At 44.0% G+C, this 21993-nt stretch overlaps 1 protein-coding gene across 3 annotated transcripts; it reads left to right on the forward strand.

The window, feature by feature from the left end:
* The first annotated feature begins 330 nt into the window (after nt 1–330).
* Nucleotides 331–21760, forward strand: LOC147058248 (ras-specific guanine nucleotide-releasing factor 2). Of its 3 annotated transcripts, XM_085910075.1 has the most exons (31): nt 331–572; nt 1347–1358; nt 5077–5104; nt 5476–5588; nt 5695–5842; nt 7696–7785; nt 7860–7996; nt 8152–8268; nt 8358–8437; nt 9320–9513; nt 9797–9906; nt 10013–10131; nt 10671–10831; nt 10904–10970; nt 11229–11365; nt 11568–11650; nt 12425–12673; nt 13010–13102; nt 14112–14566; nt 14974–15099; nt 15303–15392; nt 15503–15609; nt 16580–16692; nt 16906–17008; nt 17718–17821; nt 17905–17989; nt 18456–18653; nt 18981–19060; nt 19130–19247; nt 19320–19388; nt 19843–21760. In XM_085910075.1, exons 1-31 carry the CDS (start codon nt 331–333, stop codon nt 19933–19935), a joined length of 3921 nt encoding a protein of 1306 aa, XP_085766201.1. In that variant the 3' UTR covers nt 19936–21760. The 3 variants fall into 3 exon arrangements, with proteins under 3 accessions (XP_085766201.1, XP_085766200.1, XP_085766202.1); XM_085910074.1 differs by lacking the exons at nt 1347–1358; nt 5077–5104 and having other exon boundaries at nt 331–606; nt 5461–5588; nt 16580–16712; nt 16860–16966; XM_085910076.1 differs by lacking the exons at nt 1347–1358; nt 5077–5104 and having other exon boundaries at nt 331–606; nt 5482–5588; nt 16906–16966.
* The last annotated feature ends 233 nt before the right edge of the window (nt 21761–21993 follow it).

Raw genomic sequence — 21993 nt, forward strand, 5'->3', positions numbered from 1 at the left:
TCGTGGTTACGTGGGTGCATGTCTGTGCCACACACAGTTGACCGCATTGAAAAGCCGATTACAGCTTATCTCTCCGTGTCATTTTGTCCTCGTCCACTTGAGGCTTCTCGATGTTGTCAGACAAGCTGTGAGCGAGCGCCATGGATTCCCCTTCGGCGTCTCCGGGCGCGAGGAGCTCGGCGGACGCAGCGCTTGAGCCGGCGGGACAACTTTTACGCACTGCTCGGCGTCTCTGAGACCCCTCGGCGGGGAAATCTTTCCCACGGAGATGGCCGAGCGTTGACTGTGAAGATAAAGAAGAAGTAAAAGAAGAAACGAGCTGCGTTTAGGATGCAGAAAAGCGTGCGTTACAACGAGGGCCACGCGCTCTTCTTGTCGGCTGTGGCGCGTAAAGAGGGCACCAAACGCGGCTTCCTGAGCAAGAAGACTGCTGAGAACAGCCGTTGGCATGACAAGTTCTTCGCCCTTTACCAGAATGTTCTCTTCTACTTCGACAACGAGCAGAGCGCGCGCCCCGCTGGGATTTACCTGTTGGAAGGCTGCACCTGCGAGCGCGCACCCGCACCCAAAATGTCCACCACGGGGAAAGAAGCCCTTGAGAAACAGGTGGGAAATGTTATCACAACATGACTCAAACACTGAACTATTACTATCATTAGTATATAACCTATAAAAGGATGGAACTTGTGCAAACTGTTCTTACAGTCAAAGTTGGCCAAATCTCACGTTAATCGTCATGAAAACATTTTTCAATCTTTACGTGTGCAAAATCTGAAAAGTGCCTCCTTAAATCAAAATGGAATGGAGTTCTTCCTAACAACTCCATTCAAGTTACTATTTTAAAATGCCACAATATTAGGTACCCCCAAATTGTTAAATGACAGCAAATACATCCCCGTATTCAACATAATAATACTTTTCTTTTTCAGTCTAACTGGGGTGGTTCTAATATTTTGACGTGAAGGTCACCTAAAATATGTTATCATCTTGTGGTTGTAGTTTTGTACTGCGTCATTCTTAGAGTTGTTTCTAATGTTTTGACTGATGTGGAGTAATCAAGATACGGGAAAAAGCTTCCAGTATGTGTATTGTGGTATTTATCAGTATGTATCTTTTGAATGTTTTTGGTTACTTTATGCAAGTCAAATCATTAGGAACAAGTTAGAATGCTTTGTATGATGATACGCTACATCATTTGGTAGCATCTTATTTTTTAAAGATGTTGCTTTCGCATGTCATTGCATTAAGCTCTGCATCATTATGCCCGTGTAAAGTTGCATGAAAAAATAAAATACTGGTTGCGCCAGTTTCAGCAACACAGTTGGAACATCTCTGCAGTGTCTCAGTGCCTCCTCCCTGCAGGAGATCCTCCTCCAGGAAAGGAATGAGTTGCGCAATGCATTGACTTTCCTCTCCATGCTGCAGTAGAGATACAGTGGGCGACGTGATGTGGACTTTGAATGTGCTAATTATTGGACCGGTCAAGGTGAAGCGAGTGCCTCATTGTCACCCCTCAATTCCACAAAGCACACGGTGGGAGAGCGAGGCGGCAACAAGTTGTTCTAGGTTAAGAAAATAAATATGCACGGTGTTCCGTCAATATATTGCGTTTCATCCTTTGCGGCGTTTCTATTTAGCACGTTCCATCTTGGTCAAAGGCCTATGGGGTCACATCCTGAGCATCAACAATCCCTCGTGAAGTCAACGTGAAACTTCAAATGTAGAGTTGACAAGATTCATCGACGACTAATAAAATAATAATTGTTTTCATCATTGAGTAATCATTGATAGCCATTGTATGATGTACAAGTACTGTTTTTGTAGAAGAAAAAAAAAATCACTCGATAAGATGCAAGTTGTGTTCCATGGTCAGTACGAAGTGAGCAAAATTTTACTATTCCTGATGTCGTAGATTGCGCGAGTGTATGAAATATTGTGCTTGTTAATTGGAAGAGGCTTTTTTTTTTTTAAATTAAAACTCCCATTGCCAATTTAGCAATTTACCTCAAGGCCTTTTCCATTTAACCTGTTCAATGAGATCTGCTGTTACTCTGACTGCACTTGGATGTGGCGCTTGCGTTGTGATGTTTCTCGGCTGTCTTTCTCCCTCTGGCCTGTCTCACTCTCGCACTACAGCTGTGATGCTTAATTAGGGTTATTTTCAATCTGCCCTAAGCTGCAAGCCTGTGTTCTGCCACGGATATTTTACAAGCATAGCCATGCACTCAGGAGCAAAATCAACTCATTACATTTTTTTTTTCTTCCCCCAGCTATTGCTGATAGTCAACTTTAAGGGATTTGCATCGTATGTGTGTGTGTGTGTGCACATTAAAGTGAAGCAGTGAAGTAACCTGCAGTGTATCACACCCCCACAGTGAGCCGCAGTCCAAGCGCACGAAGCCTGCTGCCTTTCCTCGTTGCGCGCCGTACTCGCACAAAGATACAAACCCTTCAAATCATTTGGAGTGCATTCACACTGGTCTGAATGGTTTCCACAGCGACGCCGCCGCTGCTATTTGAACACTGCATAGTTTGGCTCGGCATACGTAGAGAAGCGCACCATCTTCATGTATTGATTGTTGATCGCACCTTTTTTAAAATGGTTTTTATTTTAGATTGTTTATTTTGAACTTGAGAAGTTTGGATGACACTCCCATGTTGTCGTGCCGATGTTGTAACTGGGCTACTGTTCCGGTACATTTCCAAATCAGCAGTTCTACAAAAGGATTCTGCTATTTTCGGTCTATTTAGTGCAAGACGGGATAACGACAACGTGCCTGCTTACAATGCCTGGAGCATCTGACAGTTCCTTGGCCATGTGATTGTCTTTGCCTCTTTCCTTAGTTTGAAAGGGTCATCAAGGGCACCCACTTTGAAAAGGCAGATGACATCAAAATGGTGATACAGCATCCCAGAAGACTCCTTTCAGGAGTGCATGAAGGCGGGATTACTAGCTCCCATCCCCTATGGCAGATGTTTTTATATCGTGAAAATCATATATTTTCAATATCAGTTGTGCATGCAATCTTCAGGCATCTAAAAGGGAATGAGCTTTTATACAGTCAAGTGCCATGATGTTATTGCTATGGCCGTCACACACGGATGAGAGGTGGTACGGGGTCTTCGTGTCGTATATTCTAGTGACTGTTAAAATCGTCAAGCGTCTGTGCTGAGCTAATAAGCCCCCAAGAAGACGAAACAAACATAGTAAAGCAGATTTACTGTTTATCTCGACACGTCGTAAGAGGGAAATCCTCTATTTTGTGACTGGCAGGTTGGATGCCCTCAAGCTTCCTGGAAGCCATGGACGAACATTGCAGGAGTCATACTGATGTGATTCAGATGTGGGAAAATGCTCCATAAAACATTTATTGAGAGGAAACAGAAGGGCTTCGTTACGATATATTTGCTCAAATATACCGTATTGACTTTATGTGCTTGTCTGGTTGTGGATGGACGGACGGAGGGACGGATGGATGCGAACTTAATAAAGACATGCTGTATAGAAAATGGATCCATACTACATATGCTACTGGTGTTCCTATTGTTACGTCCTCTTCTCTGAAAGCTTTTAAACCCTCGCCAATTATCATTGCAATTCCATTCTCTTGTGACTCTCAGCAAGAGTGGAACAAATTTGCCTCCTAATGCTTATGTCTTGATGTGAACTTTGTTGCTCTCAGTAGTCCAAACATCCTCCAGTTGCTTTTCGTCCCTGTTTTGTTGCTGCAGCATGTTTAAGACAGTATGGAAAAAGTCAACTTGTTGGCCCTGTGGGAGTCCAGCAGGGGTAGAAGAGACAAGACAGGGGGATAATGAGAATAAGAAAGGAAGAATGGGAGTGGGAGCCACAAGACTGGTGGGTGGGGACAGCAACAGTGATCCCACTCATCGAGTCTAAACGTTCTTACAAATGACTTGTATTGTTCCTCGCGCTGGTTTAACCCTTTAATAGCCCATGGCTATCAGATATACTTTATGGAGTCATTTTTTTAGCCAAATCATAAATGCCACATAGCCAGAAAGGCACGCATGGTTTCATTCATAGTGTCTTTGAGGTCATGAATTTTAACCACGAAGCATTCTCGCAAGAAAGATTTCAGTTTCACCTAATAGGTCCCTCATTACCTTGAGATGAGAATTCAGGTGAGCAAGCGGAAGAATTCAAATTGTGTTCCGAGTGCTTCATTGTTTCTAGAAGCGTTCGCCCTGCGTCTTTACACGTCTAAATGGAATTTCTTACAGTGCGCTGAAAGCCCTCGGGGATTAGGAGGGTACATTGGAGACGATTTGAAGGGAGAGTGAGCATGTGAGTGATTCCGAAATGACTGTGTTGGGATGGGAAGATTTGTGTGTGTGTGTGAGAGTGAGAAAGCGCCCGAATACTCTTTCGGAGGGAGCTGCCTGTACATGTGTCGTATTTAAAGAATGTGTAGCTAATGAGAGTCAAAATGTATAGAAACTAGGCGTTCCACACAGAAAATCTCAATTTTCCATGTTTCATGTTCATTGACTGTCCCAATGTTTACATCATTTCCCTCCGCTTTGTAGTAACACAGCAACTTCTCTTCCATCTTTGTTCCCGAACTTGTAATGTGTAATGAAGAAAACTCCCAAAACACAAAGAGGCATCACATAAGTACAAAACCCAGGCGGAAGACTCCGATGTGGCGTTGCCATGGAGACGCTCCCCTGTTAGACACAATTTCAAAACATCCACGTGCTCAAGAAATATTACGTAACAGCTCTTTCTTCACTCTGTCTTTGGATGTGTTTGGGATCTGTGACAGTACAGATTAGCGTTGATGTATTAATGTCCTGGCAGTCAGTGAATCGAAGTGACAGGTGGTTTTAAAATAATAATAATAATAATAATAATAATAAAGATCTGGATATGAGAAAGGAGATGCTACTGTTTTTGTCCCAATAACCTCAGTGACTCCAGCCCATCTCGATAGCACCGAAGCACGTCCGTTTTCCTCGGGGGCAAATGTCTCCGCCTCTTCTGGACTCTGCTCGCTTCACTGAATCCTCACTGAGACACAAAGGGATGAAAGCATGAGGAGATGCCGGGAGGGGGGCGGGCGGGGAGGCGCCGGAGTGGATTTGGAGAAGAGCTAGAGTGGGATGAGAGGTGAAATGCAAAGAGAATGGACGGGAAGGGAGCAGAGCAAAAGTCCACTCGGCGCTCAAAGTCTTGTGTGTGTTTTTGCTTGGCTAAGAATAGCAGCTCTTGTGCTAACCCAGTGCCCCGGGACATGGCCATTTGAATAAAAGCTTCACACAGTGTGACTCTGTATTCCGCTCTCTAGGTGAGTGCCTGTGTTGGCGTGTGTCTGCAGTATACATTTGAAGACCAGAATACAAAAACAAAAAAAATGGCAGCTTTATTTGTATGTACGTATGAAACAGCTCCATGAAGGAATACATTTTCCAGCGTCATGTTTGACAAATCGGAAGTTCTCTCATTTGCACCTACAGCACTACTTCCTGGTGGTGTTCGGCCACGACGGACAGAAGCCTCTGGAGCTGCGAACCGAGGAGGAAGTGGAGTGTGACCAATGGGTGGAGGCCATTCAGCAGGCCAGGTAGACAACGACACGGCAACTGGCTCATTCTACATTTCATCTCCACATTCTTGCAATCATTGATCCAATCATATTGCTCCTCAAGCTGACATTTCTTCCCTTTCAGTTATTCAGACATCATCATCGAGCGAGAGGTGCTTATGCAGAAGTACATACACCTAGTCCAGATCGTGGAGACGGAGAAAGTGGCAGCCAATCAGCTGCGCACACAACTGGAGGACCAGGACACCGAGATTGAGAGGCTGAAAGCCGAGGTATCGACTAACACGCACGAGAGACACTTTATTAGGTACACCTGTGAAATTCATTGAGCTCTCATACAAGAACCGTTTCAAACATTACCAAGGCAATAATGATAATGTTATGATCGACATTGAGTACATTGACAACAAATCATATTATACTGTATCACACTCATCAATGTATGTTCTACTATCTTTTACATTAGACTCTAATTGCCATGTAATGGCACGTGTTTACCTCTACAATATATACTCCATGTGACTTGAGGTTGGAGGCGTGCATGTGTGTTTGCGTGGAGGGATTGATCGATGCTCCCAGTGTAGGAGGAAAATAAAGATGAGCCATCGCGTTCTTCCAAGCGGCCGACGAGCAACTGTTCTACTTATCTAACACACACACACACATACACAGAGACAGACACACTCATTCAGGCATTGATGACCTTTGCACCGCTGTAAATCTTGATTGATTCTGCTCAAGTGAACACCCAACGTCAAGTAAACACCCAACCACGGGTAATTATTGGTTTGTAGTACAAGAAGGATCCATAGTGATGATTATTTCTCAAGTGAACAGTTAATGAGCGTGTGGCGGCATTGTCATGACTGGATTGTAGAATAAGAAAACAATTGTGATAAAACGGCTGCCGAGCAGAATTTGTGAAAACAACAGCCTCTTGCTGTTTCCTTGGCACTGTTAAACACAACAGAGGAAGGATAGGAAAGACCCCCCTACACACACAAATATATCTAATATAAATGTAGTTGTGTATAGACGCCACAAGATGGCAGCAAAGCACTATTATCATATTAGACCAGGCTATGCCCTCTCTAAATGAACCTCCTCCCTCTCACTTCCACATAGTTCCTTGTCACCAATCGTATCAAAGCCCTGAATATGCCTACCTTTCCTCGAATGAAATGTCACCACAGATTCTTACTTATCCAACTCCCCATTGCACCAATATTCCCTCCCCAGCGTGAGTGCGTGCGCTATGTAGAATGGCCGTCAATGTGCTGCTGCTGCTGCTGCTGCTGCTGCTGCTGCTGCTGCTTGGCGAACATGCAAGTTGTGGGCTAAGCAGCAATTGGCCCCAAAGGGGACCAGCAGCTATCATCTCCATAAATCACATCTCCACCACCATGTTTTGTATTTTACATGTGAAGTCCTGCAGATCATCAAAATGCTAACAGAGGGCTTTCTTATTATTATTAGCGAACATCTGCTTGCGTAATGGGGCCGCACGTGAAAAAACATTATCATTTGAGAGCCAGTGCGCAGCCGGTGATTCGTCTCATTAAAAACGCACTCTTGCTCGTGTGTGTGTGTGCGTTTATGAATAATTAAAACAGCTAGCCACTGTAAGTATCAACAGTTGGCAGCCTCCTCTTTGCAAGCATTTACATAATGTTGCTGCTCCAGCCAGTGTGTCAGGTTTTTGGTCTATCGAGTTTATTTTCAAGCACAAAAGCTGAAAGGCAAAACAACTAATGTTACACACGGAAGCAGCTGCCGCCCCGAAGAAAAAAAAAAAAAAAGCTTTTAGCAGCTCTGCTTGAGGTGAAAAAGGAATTATTTACAATTACCAGACGAAATGTGTTCCTTTTGTCTCAATCTGGAAAGATGGGCGGTGATTTTCTTGCCCTCCGCCAGGAAATGTCCCGCTTTTAAATGCTGAATGCTCATAAAAGAACTGCTGCAGTCAGAATAGGTCTTTAAAAGCCTTTGCTGCCAGAAATATAATTTTCTGAGACAAAAGATTTTTTTGCTTTGAACTACACTATCAGTAAATGATTTTGTATCATGTACAATATCAACAATATGTGTAGCGCATTTTATGAATGATGTGTTGTGCTGTTTGCAGATTATTGCTCTGAACAAAACCAAGGAGCGTATGAGGCCTTACCACGTCAACCATGAAACAGAAGATCCAGACATCAAAAAGATTAAGAAGGTAAGTGTTTTCTACTGCCAAGCGTCTTCATCATTGGAGCTGCTGCACGTCACGCGTGCTTGTCTGAATTTCAGGTGCAGAGCTTCATGCGAGGCTGGCTCTGTCGCAGGAAGTGGAAGCTCATCGTGCAGGACTACATCTGCTCTCCTCACGCTGAGAGCATGAGGAAGCGGAACCAGATTGTCTTTAACATGGTGGAAGCAGAGACAGAGTAGGTGTCTGGACGCTCAAATCATTTTAGTGCGCCATTGTGCTAAATGAAATGCACTCGCCGGATTTCCTGAAATTGTCCTGTGTTTCCCAAAATGATCCTTTTTAATGGTCCGCGTGGTTGAAATAATGCTGCTGGAATTTGTTTGACGGCAGGTACGTCCATCAGCTCTACATCCTGGTCAACTGCTTCCTCAGACCTCTGAGAATGGCCGCCAGCTCCAAGAAGCCCCCCATCAGGCACGACGACGTCAGCAGCATATTCCTCAACAGGTGCACACAGATTTACCTTCTAATCTAGCGGCAGACGTGTCGATTATGCCCAACGAGCTGACAAAAGTGAGCCCTGTGTTGCTTCACAGTGAGACCATCATGTTCTTACATGAGATTTTCCACCAAGGCTTGAAGGCCAGAATCGCCAACTGGCCCACTCTGGTGCTAGGTAAGCAGCTGCTTCACTTCACACACACACGCACACACACACACACACACACACACACACACACACGCACCAGATTTTTTTGGGGGCTTGACTAATGGGGTCACGGTATGAGTCGCACCCTCCCCACTCACTTGAGCACCTTTGTTTACGTTTCAAATTTATAGTTGGCTATTTTTATGGATTCAGTGTTGATTGACGAACTGATCCATCAGAGGATATTTCAATCCTAAAACCCGACGATCAAGTCAATGTTTAAATCCTGGTTGTATATTTGAGTCCAATGACTCACTGGTCTTGTTTGAAACAAGTGCTTAACCACTTTAGAAATGATGTAACTGACATGATAACTTTGGTTCACACCTACCTCCATGACCTGCAAGAGAAAATCGTAGGCCAAATGAATTTGTACTCTCCTGTGTACAGCATTGTCAAATAGGTAGGTACGTTGACGGATGGATTGATGGATGGATGGATGGATGGATGGATGGATGGATGGATGGATGGATGGATGGATGGATGGATGGATGGATGGATGAAATGATGGATGGATGGATGGATGGATGGATGGATGGATGGATGGATGGATGGATGGATGGATGGATGGATGGATGGATGGATGGATGGATGGTCAGGGGAGCAGGGGAGCAGGGGAGAGTGAGTCATTGTAATTAAGATATAGTCTAAAATAATACAGTCAGTGCATTTATAAATATCTATGCTTACACGGAGCAAATATAATAATAAAATAAATAGTCTTCTAATTCAATATGATATAGGAATAAATGATACGTTAGAATTATTTTTTTATGTTTATTATCATATACAGATTGAATTCCTAATCATTTATCTCATTGTCAAGCTGATTGTGGATGTCCTTTCCAGCTGACCTTTTTGACATCCTGCTGCCCATGCTGAACATCTATCAGGAGTTTGTGAGGAACCATCAGTACAGCTTGCAGGTTCTGGCTAACTGTAAGCAGAACAGAGATTTCGACAAGCTGCTCAAACAGTACGAGTCCAACGCCGCCTGCGAGGGGAGGATGCTGGAGACCTTTCTCACTTACCCCATGTTCCAGGTTGGCACACACACACACACACACACACACACACACACACACACACACACGCACACACACACACACACACACACACACATCGCGTGGTTTCATGAGAACTCCTGGACGAAAACGATCCTATCCTAAATATTCTGCTATTTTTAGAATTCTTCATTCATCTGGTGAGGAAAATTCCTGTCAATTCATTAACTTTTCAACAATATTTTCTTTGAGATTCACCCGTAGGCTCGGTCTTAACTAGAAAATAAAGTTCTAAATTATGGTATCTTCTCTCTTGTCTAAGATTCCTCGCTACATCATCACCCTGCATGAGTTATTGGCTCACACGCCTCACGAGCATGTGGAGCGCAAGAGCCTCGAGTTTGCCAAGTCCAAACTAGAGGAACTGTCCAGGTAAAGATTTTCTTTTTCATGTGAATATTTATACTATCGTTTCCTTTCTTCTTAACACAGACAATTGTGTGTGTGTGTGTGTGTGCGCGCGTGTGTGTGTGGTCAGAGTCATGCACGACGAGGTGAGCGACACCGAGAATATTCGTAAGAATCTAGCCATCGAGAGGATGATCGTGGAAGGTTGTGACATCTTGCTGGACACCAGCCAAACGTTCGTCAGGCAGGGTGAGTCTTTGTCATTTCGATAACAAGGGTTCGACGGCAGACCATGTTATAACATCTTGCCCCATCTGACCTCCATAGATGACACTCTAGTCAGCTGGCTAACTGACACTTGCCCCCAAATATAACATCTGCACCTTCAAGGAAGCGTCTCCTCCAATAAGGAGAAGAATAAGGGTTAAAATGAAACCTTGATTCAATGCATTGAGATAGTTTTGGCCTAAAGACACCCAATGCAGAACAAAATTATTTTTTTGTACCTTCTTCATAGCCTAAAAATATGCAATGTGATAAATACCAAATTATTGTAGCTTAATACTTTTTTTTTATCTAAACATACCTTATTCAATAAGGACAATAATGGTGTGCAGCCGCTCACATCGAAGAGCTAATGTCGATACATGCCCCTGCTAACATGGCGGTCAAGTATGTACATGAATTGCTTTTTGATGGCAAAGTCGCCCCTGTTAAAATGGCCGCCAGTGGCTACACACACTTGTCAATTTGAGGTAAGAGTCTTGAACCAACGGCGCTCTCTTCAGGCTCCCTCATCCAGCTGCCGTCGGTGGAGCGAGGCAAGCTTAGCAAAGTACGACTGGGCTCGCTCTCTCTGAAGAAGGAAGGCGAGAGGCAGTGCTTCCTCTTCACAAAACACTTCCTCGTGTGCACGCGCAGCTCCGGCGGGAAATTGCACCTCCTCAAGGTGATGCCAGCTCTACTTTCTTCAACCACTTTTTTCCATTTGCGCTCGCTTGACCTCACTTTTTGCTCGCAGCAAGGCGGCGTCTTATCCCTCATCGACTGCACTCTCATCGAGGAGCCGGACGCTGGCGATGAAGACTGTAAGTTTCCCGCGCCCATTGAAGTTCTCGCTTGCCATTAGGGGAGGTTAATTGAATGTCAGCCCAGTGAGTCCTCTTTAAATATCAGCGGCTCTCTTTTAAAGACCAGGTTAAGATCTTTTGACATTAACCGTACATTAAATTGATTTATCACGAGGATGTAGAAACGCGGATTGACATTTTTGATTTTAGCAGATCAGGAAGTGAAAAAGTGCCTCATGTACAAAACCAGTGAATGCCACTTGCGTGCGTCTTCAGCTAAAGCTGGAGGTCAGGTGTTCGGTCAGCTCGACTTCAAGCTGGTGGTGGAGCCGGCTGATGCGGCTTCGTTCACCGTGGTTTTGCTGGCCCCCTCGCGACAGGAGAAGGCTGCGTGGACCAGCGATATTAGCCAGGTGACACACACACACACAGAATAATAAGAACCAAGTCCCCGCTGGGCTTTGTGGAGGCATAGTGATACGTAAACACCGACGTGGTGCAGCTCCCTGGAGGTGACTTCAGCTCTGCGCCTTTCACAAACACACACAAGCTCGGCCTGAACATTTATTCTCAAAAAGTGTTTTATATGGACTAATTTGTTTTGTCCCACTTCAGTGTATCGATAACATTCGCTGCAATGGTCTGATGACCAGCGTCTTTGAGGAGAACTCCAAAGTCACAGTGCCTCACATGATCAAGTAAGTGTGTGAAGAAGAGGCGGCCATTTTTTTTATGCGCATGTTGCAAAACATCAAGCACACGTGGATGGTGATGTTTTAATCGTGTTGATTCTGACCCACAATTTTTTTTACATTTTTTTATTATGCTTCTTTTCTTGGTTATTTTGGTTTCAGAACTATGATCTGATATGCTTTTCGTTCTTTCTTTGCAATACAGTGGAACCTCCAAGGTCGAACACGATGGATTTGGGATGTTGGAAATAATGGAATGAGAACTAAACTGTTCTAGGGCTCAAACGTCATCAAATAAATTTTTTAATTAGTTTTAACCGGACAGGCAATGATTTTAGTAATGTGTGAAAAACTGCTATTACTATTAAAACATAAAAAAAAGAGATTGACTTTCATTCGAACCACTCTTTGTGTTGCGGCTTCGAAAACAAAGTTACAAGGTGCTTCATGTTATCAGTTGCCATGCAAATGAAAAATAAGTCAACTACGTTTAAACCAAGAAATACATTTCAATGTCTTACAAGTATTAAAAATATGTGAATAATACGGTGTCATTTTTAACATATACTAATGCAAGTTATTAAAATCATTTGAATAGACTTGCGTTGCAATTCAGTTCAACAGCCAAATCTGACATTTCGCTCACATTCCGACGTGAGCTTTAGAGGTTTCAGTGTATACGTTTGAATTGAAATCCAATTGGAATTCATTTCTTCTCATGCTTTGCAGCAGCAGTCACCCACGCTTGTGTTGTGTGTGTGTACGTGTGTACCTCATCAGATCCGATGTGCGTCTCCATAAAGATGATGTTGACATTTGCTTCAGCAAGACGCTCAACTCCTGCAAGGTCCCGCAGATCCGCTACGCCAGCGTGGAGCGTCTGCTGGAGAGGCTGACCGACCTGCGCTTCCTCTCCATCGATTTCCTCAACACCTTCCTGCACACGTACAGGATCTTCACGGCGGCCAGCGTGGTCGTGGACAAACTGGCCGACATCTACAAGAAGCCCTTCTCTTCCATTCCCATCAGGTCACCCGCCGCCGCCGCCGCACACGCCCAGAAACACACCGATCGATTAATCCAGTCATTTCGAGCCAAAATAACGTAACTATTGCGAATGTAGGTGATTCACTAGCGTGTATGATATTATTTTAGTCACGTATGATTGCGGAAAGATGGATCCGCACGCTGTCCACGTCCGTGCATTTCTTCCAAATGAGCTCATCAGACCAGCGTTTTATGTGCTTTCCCGTGTTGGCAATTGAAAGACAACAACAAGAGTGCTCATTTTGCCAACCCCCCCCCCCCCTCCCTTCATGGAACTGACGTGTCCTTGTCCTCCACCGTGCCGCGTCCAAACTGCAGGGCGCAGTACCACTCATTTGACCGTCTGTCCATCTCATCCATCTGTCCCGACTACAGTCTGAAGATCAAGAAGATAGCCATGGATCCGTCCAAGTAACCAGCTCCACTTCTTTGTCTTTTGTCTGGTCTGTCCTACCTTCTCCGCTTTTCTTTTAGTCTTGCCCACCTGATGCATGGCTCGCTAATGCCGTCCGTCTTTTGGATGAACGGACACTGGAGAAGGATTTATGCTGAGTGCGGCATGTTCTGTTCTCACATCCTTGCATCTGTAGCGATTGACAAGTTCCCTCCCTTGCTGCCTGCAATAACCTTCTTTTCCTTTCATTTTCCCGTTTTCAATCTCGCTATGCAATTTCTGCTTGTTGTTCACGATGCTTTGATTAGGGCAGAGTGCAATTGTTTTGATTTATTGTCGAGTTTTTTTCCAAAGACGGTTCAGTCCTAAGATGATAGCGGTTGTGTAGTGGATGCTTTTTGAAGACGTGAAGAAATTGAAGACCAAGAAAAAAAAGTCTTTTCAGAAAGGAAAAGTGCTGGTTGAAAACAGAAGGCAAAATTCATCTGAATTACAAAGTATTCGAATGGACTGTGTAAGCAGCATATGGACAAAAGTTTGGTGACTCCAAAAAAAAAACTATTGGCACAGTATAAGGAACAAAACTAAAACAATTTTTTTAATTGTAATTTAAAGCAATGAGCGATATAATAAATCATCAGAAATACATTAGTGAAAAGACTTTCACCAGGATTTAATTATAATATATTAATCATTTGAATAATAATTAACCAGAAATTGCGCTAGACCCCTACATTTCTCATTCATCTTAATTTTCTAAAAATACATTTGTGCCACATTGTTCTCCAATTGTGTCAAACTGGCTGACATAGCAAAAAAAAAAAAAAAAGTAAAATAAACCAAGTTTGTTTACGAGCACTGCTGCACTGAAAGGTTATAGCATCACAACATCAAGAGATACAAGGCACTACTGAATTGTCAACCTCTGTTCAGATGAATGAGCCTTGGATGCAAAGAATACAAGGTGTCTCATTGACTGCTTGTCTTCCAGTTTTTCTAAGAGAGGTCTCCATGTTCCCTTTGTAGGTCCCTGGAGTTGTTCTTTGCCACCAACCAAAACAACAGGAGCGGCGAGCACATAAATGACAAATCTCCTCGTCTCTGCCGCAAGTTCTCCTCTCCCCCTCCTCTCTCCATCTCCTCCCGCACTTCCTCGCCCGTGCCCGCCCGAAAGCTCTCCCTGCACTCGCCCGTCAGCGGCAGGGTGGGCGGGCTGGACCTAAGCGGTCCTCTCTCAGGGCTGAATTGCAACACCTCACCATCGGCCGCCGGCAGCCCCACGTCGGCTCACACCCCCCAGACCCCGACGCCGACCGCCTCTTCTCCCCCTCCTCCTCTTCCTTCCTCCACCTCTCCACCGCAAGACCAAGTGCCTCCCGTTCCCTCGTCTCCCGAGCAGAGTCCGAGCCAGTGCGCCGAGGGGGACGACGTTCCCAGGATTGACCCTTTTTGCGGCAAACTGAGACGGAGCATTCGCAGAGGTCAGCGATCCAACATAATTGTGCTATTTTTGATCAGCGAGTCGGATGGGTTGGCCTTGCTCTGGCTGTACCAACGGCCCTCTCCAAATTCCATCATTGGCTCGTTAATCAAAAAGAGGAAAGGCGGTTGGTGTGACATCATTAGCTCCTTTTATTTGTGTCTTAAGCCCACTAACAGAAACCTCTGAGCCTCACACGCGGTGCATCTTCTACGTGTGCGTGTTTGGTTCATCACTTATCATGATTCAAGTCTGCCTAATTAGGACCGGGCTTATATGAGATATAATTGACACGGCCGATTGCCGAACAAAAATGCCAAAAAAGAGTCTTAAGGTGACTTAGGCTAGTTGAAATAGGTATGGTCGAAAAACAAACAAACAAACATGTAGATCCACTATCTGTTCTAGCTGTCTTGGAGTCAGTGTCACTAGAGAAAATCATTCCCGAGTCTCCTCAAAGCAGCGAAGCCGGAGACATGTCCCCGTGTCGCTCGCCGTCCACACCGCGACATCTCCGCTTCAGGCCACCGGGAGGTAAGAGTTTACATGGTGCAAAAACATGATTCTCAAAAGCTGAACAAAGTTCAAATCAAACAGACAAAACAAAAAATGAACCATATTTCCATTCCAAAAAACTACAAAATTAAAATGTCGGGCCTTTCAACTACATGACGTACATGACTAACAGCACTATCGTGTTTTCTTCACCTACTGTCATGGTTTCGATTTTCCTGCAGCCCAGTCGGGGGAGAACTCTCGCTGCGCAGTTTCTCCTGCCTCAGCTTTTGCCATTGCCACAGCCGCGGCGGGGCACGGCACGCCACCAGGTACACACCAATGGCATCAGCCCAATCAAGAAAGATAGGAAAAAATAAAAATACATACTGCCCTGTAATTATGATGATGACGACGATAATGAAGATCTTCTCTGTTCTAGTGTTCAACAACTCCGAAAGAACTTGTGACAAAGAGTTTATCATCCGGCGGGCTGCAACCAACAGAGTTCTAAACGTGCTGCGGCACTGGGTCTCCAAACATTCTCAGGTAAGTGTGTGTGTGTGTTGGGATAGCATCACTTCATTAAAGTCGCAGTATAGTTAGTGCTGCTGCATTCATCTCTCATCCTGACACGCTTGCAGCCACCTCGCAACCGTTGTTGTACAGTCAGTTGGGTCAGCGGTTCCTCTAATGAACGGCGCTTGTCTGCGGAGGCGTGGACCAAGTTCAACTCCATTGATCCGCCATATGACTTCTCTTCAATCATATTAAACACTATGTTAGCCCTCCTTTTACACACACACACAAACAAACAGAAAGGGCAAAGGAGCTTGTTAGAGGGGACCTTTGGGAATGCGTGATGGGGAAGAAGAAACAAGTGAAAGGCTTTGGGAAGAGTAGAAGGTTAGCTGAGGTGAACAATTTCACGTTGGTGACTGATAATCAATCGCAAAGGGGAGATGATAGAAGACATTAGTTGACCATGAGGTGGATTCAAAATGTTTAAGGGACAGAAAATGAATTAAATTGGTTAAAAAAAAAAAAAAAAAAAAAAAAAACACCACCACCCACAGCTGTGGGTCAGAGTGGTGGTATTACATATATTTGTAAAGTGATCACTGTCATTGGTTTTTATTTGTGTTTTTTTCCCAATGAATTGAATTCTGCACTGATTCAAGAGGAATTGGCCCATGCTGTTGTAATATTTGCAAATGAAATATGACATACGACACGCGTCACGGAATTCAGAATCCGTCTCCCTTCGCCTTGATCAAATCCACGTATATCGCATTACACAACCTGCGCCAACACTTAGACCGGCTTTTAGCCGCTCTAAAATGTAGTCACCTTTTGGTCACAAAATATAAATAACCAAAAATCGGGACAGTCAGCAGCGGGGACTACAAATGCCAGAGATAAACATACGTATTCACTGTCATTTTTTCAACTTCTTCACACTTACACACCATTTGCCCGGTTTGAGTTAATCCTTTTGTTGTTGTGTTTGTGCAATGAGGACTTTGAAATGAACGGAGAACTGAAGATGTCAGTCATCTGCCTCCTGGAGGAAGTCCTCCGAGACCCGGACCTTTTGCCTCAGGAGAGGAAAGCCACTGCCAACATACTCAGGTATACAGCACACACATTCTGCCTGTTGTTTTATTAACAACACATGGAGATAAAATATTCTGTATGATGCCTTGCCTTTGTCATATGTTGTATAATTAATATTCAGCTGACAGTGTCAATCAAAACAGAGCATTATTAATTCAGTGCAGCAGTACGTGTCAATAAAGTTGTCTTTTTCCCTTCTTACCAAGCAGTTTGTTTGTTCCCCCTTAGTGCCCTCTCTCAAGATGAGCATGAAGACGCCCAGCTGAGGATAGAAGACATTTTGCAGATGGTGACAAAACACGCACTCAGACACACGCATAAACACTCTTTGGTCAAAACATTAGGTATAATGCCATTCTGCACTCATTCAATTGTTACAGTTAGTGGCAAACATCAATTATTCTATCCCCGTGGAACCAAGCAACTCATCATTTTGTTTTGAAAATGTGTGTTTTATGTCTGCTCTTTCTTTTATGGAAGGGGCCTCCCCGATGTACTTAAATATTGACGCTCGTCGTGTGCACAAGTACAACTTTAATTTCCCTGGTTACTCTATAGCGCCACTCCCAGAACAACGGGACCTTCAGTTGTCCTCGCGGAGTAATGGCCGACGAGTGCCCGCACACATGCACGCACACACACTTACACACACACACACACACACACACACACGAACTCCAGGACCGAAAATTTGTCTGCACGGTACCATGTCCTCCAGACAATGACCATAAAAACTGCTCTTCATCATCAATTGTGTTATTAGCTGTAGTACAATGAGCCATTAATCTGTTCCAACCCCCCCCCCCCCCCAAATATTTTTTGATATTTTTACAAAAAAACACATGCACTTTATAGAAATGTAGACAGATGACATTATTTAAATGCATGTAAAAAAAAAAATTGGTGCTTTTTTTAATTTGATCAACAATCTGCTGTGTACACACACACACACACACATGAACTACTCTTTATTTATTTGTTACTTGTCTGTAAACTGTTTGTGCAAAGTCACACGTGTTTGTATTTATGTGTGTGTTCAGGCCGACTGTCCCAAAGCGGAGTGCTTCGAGTCTCTCTCTGCTATGGAGCTGGCCGAGCAGATCACGCTGCTGGATCACATCGTCTTCAGGAGCATCCCATACGAGTCAGTCCTTTTCTTCTTATATTGCATTTTAAAAGCTGTCTTTGCTACACATTAGATTTTAATTTTCATTCTCCCTCCCTTAGAGAGTTCCTTGGCCAAGGCTGGATGAAGTTTGATAAGACAGAGAGGACCCCATACATCATGAAAACAAGTCAACACTTCAATGATGTGGGTGTCGTTCAAAATCTTTTATTACAATGGCGTATTAGTGTCACCCAGCGAGGGGGGGGGGCGGGGGAGACAAGATTTAAAGTCGTCATGACGATTTAAAATCATCATGATGCGATTAAAAGTCATCATAATGAGATTAAAATGATGAGTTTAAATTTAAAGTTGTCATGATGAGATTAAACTTAAAAGTTGTCTTAGAGTTTGAATGAATTATGGATTTTTTTTCAATAACGTGAAGAAAAAAAGTGGAATATTAACAGTTGAGTATTACGTGTGGAATTTGAATAAAAATAAATAAAACTGAGACAAAAATAATCTAAATTTGGCTGAGTTAATGCAACAAATATTGCAGGACTCCTAACAATATAAATGAACAGTGGGCCAGATTAAAGAACGGAATGGGCTGAAATGATCTTTCCTTGCTCTAACATGCTGCATCCATTTTTTATGCTGGTGTTCTCAGATGAGCAACCTGGTGGCATCGCAGATCATGACCCACACGGACGTGGGCTCCAGAGCCAGCTCAATAGAGAAGTGGGTGGCAGTGGCCGACATCTGCCGCTGCCTCAACAACTACAACGGCGTGCTGGAGATCACGTCGGCGCTCAACCGCAGCGCCATCTATCGTCTGAAAAAGACCTGGGCTAAAATCAGCAAGCAGGTGTCTCGTCACGCCGCTCAGCCCGAGGGGCGCTTGGCTTGATAAATATTAACCTTTGCAAGGATTATCGAATTGTTTTGTGTACAAATGTCCCCCCCTGGTGGTAGATTGGCTGTGATTAGAATTGCAGAGAAAATGTAGCGAGCCAATCGGGGCCTCCAATCGGGGCTTGACATTACCACCTGTAAATTTTATCTGTGGTGGCTGATGACATCACTTGCCCTCGCTACCTTGTTACGGGGCGCGTACCTCGCAAGGATAGGCACTTGACAAATGTATTTTCCGTCTTGTGTGTCGTGACTGACCCCATGTTCTGCTGCTGCACAGACAAAAGCGCTGATGGATAAGCTGCAAAAAACGGTGTCCTCGGAGGGAAGGTTTAAAAATCTGAGAGAGACTTTGAAAAAGTGAGCCCTCGTCTCAAATGTTTCTCAGCATTACACGGCTTCCTTCCCACTTTCTCTTTGTCACCTCAGTTGCAACCCTCCATGTGTGCCCTACTTGGGAATGTACCTGACGGACTTGGCCTTCATTGAGGAGGGAACGCCCAACTTTACAGAAGAGGGACTTGTTAACTTTTCCAAAATGAGAATGGTACTGTACTTACTACAAGTCCCAAAGTGCATTGTGATGTACTGGTTTGATTTTTATTTTATTTTTTTACAGATTTCGCACATCATCAGAGAGATCCGACAGTTCCAGCAGACGCCCTACAGGATAGAGCATCAGGTGAAGGTAAATGACTCTCAACTCATCTTCATCATCATCATCGGTTATCAGGTGGTTGGGGACCACTGATCTATACTGTGCTTGTGAGCTGCTCCATGAAACCATATACATACCTTCCATGCAATACAGGTGTGGGTTCAATAGTGTAGTGGTTAGTGCTCTGGACTTTCACCCCAGAGCTAGGGTTGGGGGTTAGGGCTGGAGTTAGGGTTAGGATTAGAGCTAGTGTTAGGGTTGGAGTTAGGGTTAGGGCTAGGGTTAGAGCTGGGGTTAGGGTTAGGACTAGGGTGAGGGCTGGGGTTAGGGTTGGGGCTAGGGTTAGGGTTGGGGCTAGGGTTGGGGCTAGGGTTGGTGCTAGGGTTAGGGTTAGACCACTGAGCTACAACACAGAAATAATCTATCAACACATATTCCAAATATCTATGTGGATACAAGAATGGGCATTATCGTTGCCGTGCAGGTGACCCAGTACCTCCTGGATAAAACGCTGATCATGGATGAAGATACTCTCTATGACCTTTCGCTGAAGATTGAGCCTCGGCTTCCTGCCTGATGGATAGCAGTCATTGAGAGCCTGCCAAACCTGACCCCCTCCCACCCCACTCTTTGCTGAGGTCCACATCCCATGTGATCTCAAGTGATCAAATGAAGAAGAAGCCTGGGAAAGGTCTTGAATCTACAAGCAAAATGCGACTGGTCCGAGGACCGCATGAGGGAAATTGAGGGTTTTGACGAAACGGTGTGCCGTGTCTTGCCGGGCCCACGTTCACCGTTCCTCAGCGCGTTCCCGCTCGGAAGGAGGGACTGGATCGAAAGAAATGTAGCATACGGAGAGGGCGTGGCAGCGAGATACCTTAGCTAGCGTCTCCGTGTTGTCGTCTGTGTTGTGTTGAGCCTCGTCCTTTTGCAAGAGCCCCGCCCCTTAAAATGCTTTCTTCTGCATGATTTTGGCTTGGGACATAAATGTCTGGCTTTCAGCTTCGTCTCTGATTCTAACCAATTAGCACTTATGCATCCTTGGGAGCTGATTATGGCGTGCATGGGGTGTTGAACTTGTCTATGCCAGAGACCACGTTGTCGTTCGGGTTTTAAGTTCAAAAGTCGCTTCATATTCAGTACCGATTGACCGCTCCAAATTGCCCGTACGTAAGTGTTTGTGCAAACGATTGTTTGTCTTTGTGGGCTCGCAATCGGTTCGGGTTGTCCCCCGCCTTCTGCCCGAAGTCAGCTGGAATAGGCTCCAGCACGTTTGCAGCCCTTGGATGGATGGATGGATGGATGGATGGATGGATGGATCCTAATTGCACCAGATAACCATGGATACCAAGAAGGCGCTCAAATTCTTATAAAATAGGGAGTGCTTCATTGGGTGCCATGTAAGAGAATAATAGTAATAATAATAATAATAATAATAAATCTAGAAAAATAAATCTAGAAAACGGAAATGGTTATTGATTAACACTATTATCACCACAATTAAGTCCTACGTTGTTTCCATATTTTCAGCAATTACATTAAAATATTTTGAATATATTTTTAGAAACATTAAAATATGATTTCACTCAACATAGAAAATCTGATATTTTGATCAAATTGATGATTTAATAGGTACCTATAGCTAGCCAGTTAGCATTCATTTTGAAAAATAAATGATAGAATAGTAAGAAGAAAAAAAACAAGTGGCCTTCTCATGCGCAACTCCCGTCAATTCACATTTGATGAAAAGGACTCGTGTCGTATTGTCTGCATGTTCATGCCACAACTGATAAAACAATAGCGCCCTCTAGTGTTGTAAAGAGCTCTATTGTCCCAAAGCTTTTGCAGCTGTTCAGCATTTTGAATTTTTTGCACTCTGAGATGTAGCTTTGCTTGAGTGATGTTACGACGCTGTTATCACACATATTTGATTGTTTCTCTTTTTTTCAGGGATACAATATCTCCCCAGGAATTGGAAAATATTTTCAATTGTTATGCTGTGAATATTCATTTGACTGTCTCACGTCTCTATCGCTCTCCGGCATTACAGGGCCAGGCTCTTGTGTGACAAGAAATCTGTTTATTGTGAAGGGAAAAAAAATGTTTGAATGTTAAAAAAAACAAAATGTAGCATTTGAATAATCCAAACGTGTTTTGTGTATTGCTCATATGATGCATGTACACAACAGCTGCATGTTGTGCATGTCTGACCTCTGCTTCTCTGGATTATTATGGTCTGCCTGCGTGTCTAGCTGTCAGGGGGTACACGTTTATTTTCATGGACCTCACTAGGTCCTAAATGAGCCTGTTATGTTTTTTTGTACTGCGCTTTGCCATTTGAAGTGGCAAATGTTAAATGGTGGCTGGGGGCGCCAATCATGGATGCTGTTTGTAATGTAAAAGTCCTGTTTTCACGTTTGCGTGTTTGTTACTACTGTATCAGTCTGCATTTTTCACTCGCTGATGCAGGAAAATAAATCAACATGCCTTACATGTTGGATTTTTTTTTTTTTTTTGCAAGTCTCCAAATGTGAAGGTTAGGTTGCTCATAATCCATGCATTTTCTCTTGCGCATATTCTCATTTTTAGAATTTGAACAACCTTTCCTTGTAGGTTAACTTCCTCAAACAAGAAA

Source organism: Syngnathus leptorhynchus, chromosome 4 (genome assembly GCF_054491065.1).
Source record: "Syngnathus leptorhynchus isolate UIUO chromosome 4, UIUO_Slep, whole genome shotgun sequence".
NCBI classification, from domain to species: domain Eukaryota; kingdom Metazoa; phylum Chordata; class Actinopteri; order Syngnathiformes; family Syngnathidae; genus Syngnathus; species Syngnathus leptorhynchus.